The sequence below is a fragment of the Sander vitreus genome, unplaced genomic scaffold, assembly GCF_031162955.1.
Source record: "Sander vitreus isolate 19-12246 unplaced genomic scaffold, sanVit1 ctg742_0, whole genome shotgun sequence".
Classification (NCBI taxonomy): Eukaryota; Metazoa; Chordata; class Actinopteri; order Perciformes; family Percidae; genus Sander; species Sander vitreus.
Window position 1 is genome coordinate 1 of NW_027595828.1, and position 11,120 is coordinate 11,120.

Consider the following 11,120-nt stretch of genomic DNA (forward strand, 5'->3'; position numbering starts at 1 on the left):
ATCCCTTCATAGTCTTTGTTTTCACTGTAGACTGTAGTATTTAGATGCGTGTATCAAAACAGTAGCACTCTTTGCTGCATTTTTCAAGACTTTGTGGTCTCTTTTAACACTTTTCCAGACATGGAAATGTTCAAATAAATATTTCCGTATGCCTGCCGACGTGGTATAAAACTATTGTGAATCATTTCTTGTTACACCAAATCCTCAGTTTCTGAAAATACTGTATACTGGCTGTAAAGCTCTCCATTACACATGTCCTGGTCTTGAGTATGTGCAATAAAGCAACAGCTAAGTGGAATTGTGAATTGAGAATGGGTGACCAGTAATTGGTTAGCCCCATTCAGCAGGTAGTTGGACACAGCAACTTTGCTACATGGGCATGGCTTGGTGGTTGTTTTGGTCTGTGGCAAGAGCCTGGTCCTGGTTCCCAGTGCCAGGTGTCAGTCTGTGGTAAAGCTCCTGCACTGTACCCAACGTTTCAACCATGTCCTCTGGGTATCGTGTCTGCAGTTCTTCGTTGGCAAAATAGTGGGTGTCGGCAAACTCTGATAAGTAACGTTGTAAACAAGTTAAAGTGGAGGTGAAGAATCCATACAAAACAGTCCCCACCATTACTAATATACATACAAAACAGATAACTCTCATATAAAAATTAGGGCTGTCAAAATAACGCGTTAATTTCGATTAATTAAGAATTGAGAAAAAAAATAACGCGTTAAAAAAATTAACGCAGATTAATCCATTCCATATTGACGTTTGCATACAGACGAAAATCTGGTGCCACTAATATGTCTGCGCTTCTCTCTGCTGCTTTGAAACAGACGTTACAGGAAACGCAAACCCCGCTGCATGTGACGCTAGTTAACACAATACTCAACAGCAGCTAACGTTAGCCTACCGCTAGCTAGTAGCTGGATTAAACACGGTTACAATGCTGACAGCTAACGCTAAACGGTGTAAAGTTTGATTGTGTTTTACTGTAGAGGATTCAACACCGGGATGTAACAATCTGCAGCTGCCGTCGGAGAAACAACACAGACGGTGCGTTCAATGAAACTGGTAACCTACAGCCTTATGGTGCATTTGAAGTTATTGTAAATGTCCTTTTTCTATCTGGTTGTTGTTTTTGTCGTTCAACAGCAATTTACTAGTAAAATAAGTTATTGTTATACATTATTATTAAATCATTTAATTTTGACCATATGGCCTTAGCAATAAACAAGCCATTCTTTAATGTCACCAACTGTTGTTTAGTACCCTTTTTTTTCTTTTTCTTTACTTTCTTAAAAAGTATCGGTTCAGGCACCGTTAATTATGTATGCGATTAATTTCGATTAATTAATCACAGAGTATGTAATTAATTAGATTACATTTTTTAATCGATTGACAGCCCTAATCAAAATATTTAGTTTATCAAGAAAATGTCAATTGTAATTTATTTTGTCATCACAGCTTCACGTCTTCTCACTTCCTGCAAAGCAGATAGGATAGCTGATGAGAGCAATACAAATTCCCTTCAGGGTGTGTAAAGAACAGTGTGTGTGTGTGTGTGTGTGTGTGTGTGTGTGTGTGTGTGTGTGAGAGAGAATGTTGAGGTGGTGAAGAAGGCAAAGATAACACATATACAATAATAAAAGCTGTGTAGCAGCATCATCATCAGCAGACTGAACAGCAGAGTGAGCAGGTAAGCACAATGGAACATATGAGCGAGCCTATTAGGGAGGAGCTTTCTGTGGGGGAAAGGTATAAGTCACAAAGAAGGGTGATGTAAAATACTACTGACTAATGCATTATTAATAGTCAATACTTCTGGATCAACATATACAGTATGAAATTCACATAAACACTACTAATATGACATTAAGTATTATGGGCTTTAATAAGTTAAGCGTGAAGTTTCTATCACCAATCACGTCCAAAAAGGGACCTACCAATTTGGAAGTACAGACAGGGATTAATGTTTACTCCACCTGGAGTTAGAATATATTAAGCTTAATTTACCCATGTAGTCGTTCGTCTACATGCTTGTATGAGAAGTTGAGTGTGACATTGTTTGTGGCGCTGACTTCCTCTCGTCTTATCAACTAGCAGTTTCCTTTTATGTGTTTTCAGTAGATAACATGACAGCTGACATCAGTTGGTTATATGTTCCAATTATATACCATTCCTGCAAATTAAATTAAAGAGACGGTAATTATTTGACATGAAGTCGAGCTGCTGCATTGATAGCGTACATTACATTTGAAATTTTCTCCCAAATAACCAGCAAATACTATGTGCACAAAGTATGCTTGCACCATTAGAGTGGTAGTTCAACAGAGAAGAGGATTGCGGTGCTACATGTTCGTGTGACCCACCGCTTGTGTTTCATGATGAGGCCGACCGAATACTGGACCTCCAGGTGTTCGGAAACGCTGCGCTTCTTCACCTCAGGTGTAACAGGATGCTTCTTGTGCTGGATGTGCTCCAGCGTGTGCTGTACGAGGTAACCCACTGAATGCCTGAATGTGCTGCAGGATGTCTAGCACCTTGGACAGAGGAAAAACATCAATGGACAATGTGGTTAGGTGAAATACTATGGGCTATATGGTAAGTGCTTCAAACTGAATAATAGTAACACTTTATGAATTGAATTATATTAGAAAGCATTAGAAAACAACATCAGGTTGTGTGTCCTGACCTTTTCTGGCCAGATGCCCAGGTGGAAGTAGAGGCGTGCCTGCAGCAGCAGGTACTGCACATTATCTGGGTTGATAGTGAGGAAAAGGTCCGGAGAGTCTCTCAGCAGCTGGTAGGATTTCTCATTGCCCTCCCTGAAAGAAACCACACAGTGCAAGTGAAGTCAATTACATATATTTATTCTAGCAACTATGAACTGCATTAAAATGATGTATTCCGTTTTTAGACAACATTCAATCCTCATCAATCCTCCACCAAGCCATCTCTCCTGCAGAAGAGATTCAGCAGTGTCAGTCAGGTGTTCAGTTTCTCTTACCCTCTTTTACCGACGTTAAGCAGGTTTCCCACCATCCTGAGCAGCACCTCGGTGGTGCTGATGGCACTGTAGTAGTCTGCCGTCACCTGGTGGCCAATGAGGTACTCGCACTCCTTGGCTGTCACTCCTGCATGGACAAAGTAATACTAGTAATATATCTAGTAGGTAGATACATTTCACAGACGTCCACCACAAATTGTGTCTTAATAATCAATAAACCACCAATCTGTACAAAATCCAAAGTGACATACTTTAGTCACTGGTCATGGCCAATAAATACTGCAGCACTCCCCCTGTAAAACCACTAATTGTCGTATTTGTGTTACTCTTTCTTCTCTTTATGCTAAGCGGACTGTAGCTTCAAATCTACCGTGCAGGTGTAACCGATGTGTTCTTACTGTTTGTTATGTTTCACCAAAAATCCATCTTTGTTGATATTTTGTTACTTTTTCCGTATAAATCTGGTTTAGTGTGTATTTGTGAGTTTTTAGTGAGTTTTTATTTTGTTAATTGTATTCCGGCGGTGTGACCATTGACCTGTTAGTAATTTCACTTCCTGTGTTGTCGCGCTATTCTCCTCAGTAGCAGTACGCTATGCTGAGGAGAGGTAAGACAATCTGAGCGCTCTGGTTCAAAGCGACTTAAAACATGTTAAAACCGCTAAGTAGAAGTTCTTATTATACTTTAACTGTCACTAGCTTTGTTCTTTGTCATGGTGATATTTGTTTGAATGTGTACATACAGTTTTATTGTGTACAGCACTTTATGTGTGAGATGCTAGCTCACTTCTCTCAGGCTAGCTTAATGAAGAGCACACGTGTGGATTCAGGGGAGGCCAAGATGGCGGCGATGTAGCTAGGTGGGTGGGCGTTTTTCGCTCTGTCGGGTAACGCGGAGGGTTTGAGTTTAACTAACCGATGAAACTTTAAATATTTCTAGAAGGCAACACAGATAAATGATAACTTATACATATTGAGCTAAGTCGGTCCTGAATGGCCAAAAGGAAAAGTAAAAAAAACTTTGAGACTGGAGAAAGCTGACTTTACTCCAAACATGCTACACGTGGATGAAGCTAGCAACAACCCTATTGAGATGCGGGACGTGGATGAAACTAGCGGACAAGAAAAGGATGGTGACTGGTTTGAGGCAAGTCCAGACGCACAAGTTGAATCTGAGGCCCTTGCAACTCCACTGCCAGATACTCCATTAAAACCTCCCAACAAAAAGGTAAAACGTGACAACAGAGGGACTGCTGATATTTTTGAAGCCATCCTTGTGTTATCTGGGAAACATGAGACTTTTCGGAAAATGTCTGCTATAGAAAAAATGACTGAGTCGACTTCGAAACAGATGGAAAAGCTAACCTCGACCGTTCAGCAGCTTACTTTGGATGTTAAACAACAGAAACACACACTGGAAGGCATGAAAAAAGAGATCAATATATTGCAAGCAGAAAATAAAACTCTGAAGGCAAACATCGCTGCCAAAGTTACAGTCGAAGGTGGTCCCTGAAGATTCACGGCGTGAAGGAGGATGGTGGAGAAAATATCAGGAGCAGAATCATCGAGATCCTGGGTAAAGTGGCTCCCAATGTTCGTGACAGCCTGAAGGATGGGGTCGACATCGTCCATTGCATCGGGCAGCGACGACAAGACGGCTCAGGTAGATCAACCATCATCCTTTTCGCAATGCGACGTTTTCGTGATGCTGTCTGGAAGGAGGCGAAAGGCTCAAAGTTTCTTCTAGACAACAACTTGAGGCTCACTGAAGCACTGTCATCTGAAGAGAAAGCGGTCAGAGAGAAGCTGTGGCCCTTGGTGAAGAAAGCAAGAGAAGGGAAGAAAGCCTCTTTTCGCGGCCTTTTTGTCTTCATAAACAGAAAGATTGATTGTTCAGAGGTAACATAGAATGTCTGTGTAGACGTAAGTCTCATCTAATACTGAGAATGGTCATTCAAGCTGTTTGATGCTTACTAAAAACTATCTTTTCTTGCAAGTATGCTATTTAAGAAATGTCAGTTTGCACCATATCAACTCAGTTAAGGTAGCCCAATTCACACCTTATTGACTTAGTTAATTAAGGAGCCAAGCCAAAACTTTTATTTGCGCTCTTTTTGTTGTTGTTTATCATCAAGAGAATTTTGATGTAATTTTCATAGAAGATACATTCATGGGCACAAGAAAAAGGAACTTTAGCCCTATTCTTTTCTGTTGGGATATATATATATATATATATATATATATATATATATATATATATATATATATATATATATATATATATATATATATATATATAATTTTATTTTATTTTTCTTTCTAAAATGCTATTTTTCTCTTTTCAGGCAAAAAAACAAAAACTTGATTAGTCCAACCTAAGGTGTTCTACTGTAGGCTACCTCTTATTTTCTACTTTAATTGTTTAATTTAGGTGGACATCTACCAAATCACTGTTAGCATATTTAGAAATAAACTCCATGGTCCTTTACTTGACTCGCTCTGTCTATAATAATACTTATCTTTATGATAAAAACAAATTGTGATGGCTATAACATCGCCTTCCCTGTCACTATCTGTTATGCCAGTTTAAATGGTTGTTAATCTCCACCTCCTTTTTGGTGGATTGTTTTAGCACTTTTCAAGGTTTTTGGTGCTCAAGCTATTTACAGGTATTCCTTTTTTTCCTTAAAATTTTTATATGGATTTTATGTTTAATTCTCTAAATGTTATGTCTTTAAATGTCAGAGGTATTAGGGATATTACTAAGAGGAAAGCAATCTTTCTTTTGTGCAAGAGAACTGAGGCTGATTTTATTTTACTTCAGGAAACACATTCTTGTGAATCAGATGCCAAATTCTGGAAGACTCAATAGGGTAATGTAGCTAATTTTTGCCATGGTACTAATCATTCAGCAGGGGTTTTAATTTTATTACATACATTTAAAGGGGACGTTCTTGAAACGGTTTCTTCTCAAGATGGTAGATGGATTACACTGATAATTAAACAAGACAATGCTATCTTTATTGTTTGTAATATATATGGGTTTAATTCCCACGCCTCTAACAAGGTCTTATTTAATGAAATGGCATCCAAATTGAAAGATCTGAATATTAAGTACCAGGGTTCTTTTATAATTCTTTGTGGAGACTTTAATGAATGTCCTGATGACGAGATGGATAGAGACCACCCTAGGCTTAATCAATCTTCTCAGAGCAATAACCTTGTGTCGTTTCTCTGCTCCAACCTTTCCGTGACTGATGCATGGCGTTTCTTCAATGCCAGTACCAAAGACTTCACTTGGTGTAACAGAAGACTGACTTTAAAAGCTAGAATTGATATTTTTTTGATTTCATCATCTATCCTTCAATTTGTGAAAGAAGTTAATCATCTTTACGCCCCATTAACTGACCATAAACAATTTATTTTGAAATTAAATGCTACTCAGGAGACCTCAGGTTTTCGAGGGTATTGGAAATTCAACAACTCTCTTTTGAAGGATGATTCCTTGAATGACTCTATCAAAAAACTAGCAGAAGAATTCCTCAATGACAACCTAACCGACAACTACAGGATAAAATGGGAATTCTTTAAATACAAAGTCAGATGTGTTGCTATTAAAAGAAGTAAGGACCTAAACAAAGAAAAAAGTAAGGTAGAAGCTGAATTGATGCACAAACTTGACCATTTACTGACAAAAGTTAACATTAATTTGGACGAAGAACTCGAAATAAGGAAAATCCAGCTACAGTTGGACCAAATTTATTTAGACTTGGCAAAAGGAGCGTTCATTAGGTCAAGAGCCAAATGGCTTGAAGAAGGGGAAAAGAACACCGGTTACTTTTTTGCTCTTGAGAAAAGAAATTTTAAAAGAAAATCTTTATCTGCCCTTAATATTGACGGAGTTCCTTCTAAAGATCCAAAGCTAATTTCTAATTTTGTCACCAAATTTTATAGGAATTTATATGAATCACAGTTTAATGCAAGTGATTGTGCAAGTTTCTTGAATAATGTTCAAGCTACCATCCCTTCAATTGATGAGGAATTTAAATCACTATGTGAATCTGACCTGTCAGTCAAAGAAATTAAAGATGCACTATTTTCAATGAAGAAGGGCAAATCTCCAGGAAACCCGGCCTATCTGTTGAATTTTATATACACTTTTGGGAACACATTTATAACTCTTTATTATGTGTGTACAAAGAATGCATCAGTCAAGGGGAGATGACAGCTACAATGAAGCAAGGCATTATATCTCTTATCCCCAAACCTGACAAAGACCCTCTATTAATTGATAACTGGCGTCCTATCACTCTTTTAACAATAGATTATAAGCTATTGGCTTTAGCTTACTCAAACAGATTGAAGAAAGGGCTAAACTCTATTATATATATATATATAGCTGAAACTCAAACAGGATTTATGAAAAATCAACATATTAGTTGTAATATCAGACTCAGATCTGTTGGATTATGCAGATGCAGTTAAGTCTGAGGCACTCATTTTGTTTCTAGACTTTTATAAGGCCTTTGATACAATTGAGCACAAATTTCTTTTACGGTCCCTTAAAGCGTTTGGCTTTGGTAACAAATTTGTAGACATTGTCAGTATGTTCTATAAAGAGATTAATAGCTCGGTTATAATTAATCTCAATACTTCTAAAAGATTTCAAATTAATAGAGGGGTCAGGCAGGGGTGCCCTATCTCGCCCTTCTTATTTATTTTGGTCACCGAATTATTGTCGCTTAAAATTACATCTGACAGAAATTTTGAAGGAATCTCAATATTTGGTCAGAAGTTAACAAATTCCCAATTGGCAGATGACACTACGATCTTTTTAAAAGACAAGAACCAGTTATTGTAACTCTATTCGCTTGATAGACCAATTTTCCAAGGCTTTAGGTTTAAGATTGAATATGTCCAAATGTGAAATCCTATCTCTACATGGTTGATTGTGTAATTGTAAATATCCCAGTTAAGGATTCTGTTAAGTATCTGGGCATATTTATAACTAGAAATCTTATTGCTAGACAACATCTACATTTTTCAAGTAGACTAAAGAAAACTAGAGAAAAGAAAAATATTTTTAACATCTGGCTTCAAAGGGATTTGTCTATTTTGGGCAGAGTTCTCCTCTCTAAAGCAGAGGGCCTATCTCGTTTTGTGTATCCATCTTTATCCTTATTTGTAAAAGATTCAACAACCACTGAAGTAAATCGAATTTTTCAGAATTTTATTTGGAAAAAATAAGTCCCACAGACTAAAGAAAAACGTACTTTCCAGTAGTAAAGCAGAAGGAGGTCTTGAAGTCCTAGATTTCAGTGACACTGTGAACACCTTTTAAAGTTAATTGGTTAAAAAGATGTCTTTAAAAACCCTGAGTCAATTTGGTATTTTATCCCAAATTACATTTTTAACAAAATTGGAGGTCTTTCCTTTATTTTAAAATGTAATTTTCTGCCAAATAAATTGCCAATTAAATTATCAAAATTCCATCACCAAGCCCTTCTAGCTTGGAAGCTAACCTTTGTCCACAATTTTTCACCGCACAAGACTTTCCTCTGGATCAATTGTAACATAGTCATTAGGAACAAATCCTTATGTTTTCCGAATTGGTTCCAAAGAGATTTAAATCACATTCTTAATCTTTTCAATGAATCTGGTGATATGCTATCCTGTGAACAGTTTATGAATGGACACGGTTTTCCAATTCCTTTCAGAGAATTTCATTCTTTAACTCGTGCAATCCCAAATGGTTTAATTCTACTTATAAAAAATTGCTTAACCTATGATGCAAACGTTATATCACAGCCTTTACTATCATTGGATGGAATTGAAGTAACACACACAAAGTGTAATAATAAGCGTATTTGCCAAATTTTTCAGAGAAAGAATGCAGTTGTGCCAAGGGACAAGTTTGTGTGGAGATCCAAAATTGAAAAGATAAATTGGAGAAAGGCTTGGCTTCTACCGTATAAGTACTGTGTTTCTAACAAAGCTAAGGAAGTACACCTCAACATTTTACATAACATATACCCTACTAATCACCTTGTTGCTCGATTTACCGACATTGACTCTTCCTGTACATTTTGTAAACAGAATATTGAAACAATATCTCACTTTTTGAACCCACCAACTTTATCTACTCCTTTAATCTTAAAGATATCTGTTTCTACGATAATTCAGGTAATGGTGCTCTTGAATATCTAATTTATTTTGTTATTCTGTATGCAAAATTCTATATTCACAAGCAGAGGTTTTCTAACTCATCTCCTAATTTTGTACCTTTTCTCATAGAATTTAAATCTCTACTGAAGTCATTTAGATCGTTGGATAACAAAAAAAAGTATCAAAATTGTGGAAACTGTAGAGCTTTTTTTCCCTGAAACCTCTGACTGACTGTAAATGTATGTCTTCTTGTACTTGTTTGTAATGTCTATTTCTTTTTTTTTTTCTTATATTTTTATTTCTCGTTTGTATTGCCTCGTATGTTTCTATTTATTTATTTACTTTTTTATTTTCATAAGTTTGTGCACTTGTTCACGCGCTATCATTGCTTACCTGATTTTTTTGTAAACTGCATTTTGTCAATAAAGAGAAAAAAAAGAGCACACGTGGGGATTCTTATGCGCTGGCTCTTTTCTCCCCTCTCATTTAGAGGTGTGCGTGTGGGAACCCAGAGTTGCTGTACTGATTTAATGTGTGTTGTACACAGGTATGCATAATAAACCCCCTGTCCAACTGGCAAAGCAGAAGATGTCTGTCGTCCATTACTACGCAGCGTCAAATTAAAGGAATGTCAGGCCAGACCGGCTACACAGGCATGAGAGTGGTATCAATCTTCTCACCTTACTCTTGGCAAGATAACAAATAAGTGTGTTTCGTAAAATGTTGAAATATTCCTTTAAAAGGTAATCTATAATTGCTATTGTCAAATTAATTATATTACCTTATTATAACAAACTGGATTGTGGTTAAGATGGCCAGAAGTCTGTCTCATGCTAGTTGTCATTAATTTGACTCTTTTTCTAAATTAAATTAGGACCATTATGTCCCAGACAACCTGCTGCTCCTCTCAGTTGCGTTTCTTTAATTTAGGCGTGCAAAGCAGCATGGAACCATGAAAAGGCGCACAAGCAACAAACGTCAGGTTTTTAAATAATCCCACCTCTATTGATAAAGCTGCTTTTGCTCTTCAGCAGATATGTCAGTGGTTTAAACTTCAGAAGGATCCACCTGTGCTTGATGTCTTACTCAACCATCCAGTTTAAACAATTTTTCAATCTCTGTTGTTGATCATCGTAAATGTTTTTATCCTTCAGACACCGGGGAGTCATCTGCCATTACGACTTCTCCGAGGACGCGTTGTCACAGGATCACATCCTGCCCATCTGCAGGTCCGACTACATTGAGTCATCTGGCTACAACTACAACATCGGCCTGGCGGTGCCTTACGACAGGCTGGCTGGCTCCCATCCATCCCACTGACACACAGTTTTCCAAACTGCAACTGGACAACAGAAATTTTTACCCTCGATCGGTTTGATTCTCCAAACTGTATCCTTTTAATAATTAGCAGTTTCCTCGTCAAATCAAGCTTTTTGGAAATGTAAGATTTCAATGTATATTATCTGTAACACTGTTGGGATTTGTACATTACAATGCTGAATTCAGCTGCAGAGATGTTGCACAGGATCACATCCTTGGAAACAAATACTGTCAAATTTATGAATTATTAATTGTCTGGATTTGATTCAGTGCCGCTGTGCAACATTACAGCAATAAAAACAATGGCATATTCTACCTCATTTACTGAATTTAATAATTCTTGGTACATTTATTTGTTTCTATTCAAATAAATCATACACATGCATTGGTTTTATCGCGCGGTCTTTAATTGATTTCTTTCATTAATACAATTCAGTACAAAATCAGTAATAATTTATCTCAGGGAAAGGGTTAGATTTGCTCGGCAGCGGTCAAAAATAGTAGATTTTCAAAGGCAGTGGTTGGTTACACAGAATCTCACAAGCACAGCAATTAAACCTGTAACTATTCTGGAGCTGCAGAGGAATGGTATGTGGCTGCAGTCTCACTCTTTGGATGCTGGCCCTGACAGAGGACCCATG

General features: G+C 37.3%; 1 protein-coding gene across 1 annotated transcript; it reads right to left on the minus strand.

Annotated features, from left to right (window-relative positions):
* Nucleotides 1-2,359: 2,359 nt before the first annotated feature.
* On the minus strand, nucleotides 2,360-3,262 carry LOC144514898 (F-box only protein 21-like). The gene is made up of 4 exons (XM_078245664.1): nucleotides 3,256-3,262; nucleotides 2,996-3,122; nucleotides 2,681-2,813; nucleotides 2,360-2,528 (listed from the first exon to the last, which is right to left on the minus strand). Exons 1-4 carry the CDS (start codon nucleotides 3,260-3,262, stop codon nucleotides 2,430-2,432), a joined length of 366 nt encoding a protein of 121 aa, XP_078101790.1. The 3' UTR covers nucleotides 2,360-2,429.
* Between the last annotated feature and the right edge of the window lie 7,858 nt (nucleotides 3,263-11,120).

Excerpts from the sequence above, each read along its gene's own strand:
- LOC144514898 (XM_078245664.1), bottom strand. Across the intron at positions 2,814-2,995 it reads CTTAACGTCGGTAAAAGAGG|GGAGGGCAATGAGAAATCCT; the intron begins GTAAGAGAAACT and ends GGTTTCTTTCAG. Across the intron at positions 2,529-2,680 it reads TGGGCATCTGGCCAGAAAAG|GTGCTAGACATCCTGCAGCA; the intron begins GTCAGGACACAC and ends CCTCTGTCCAAG.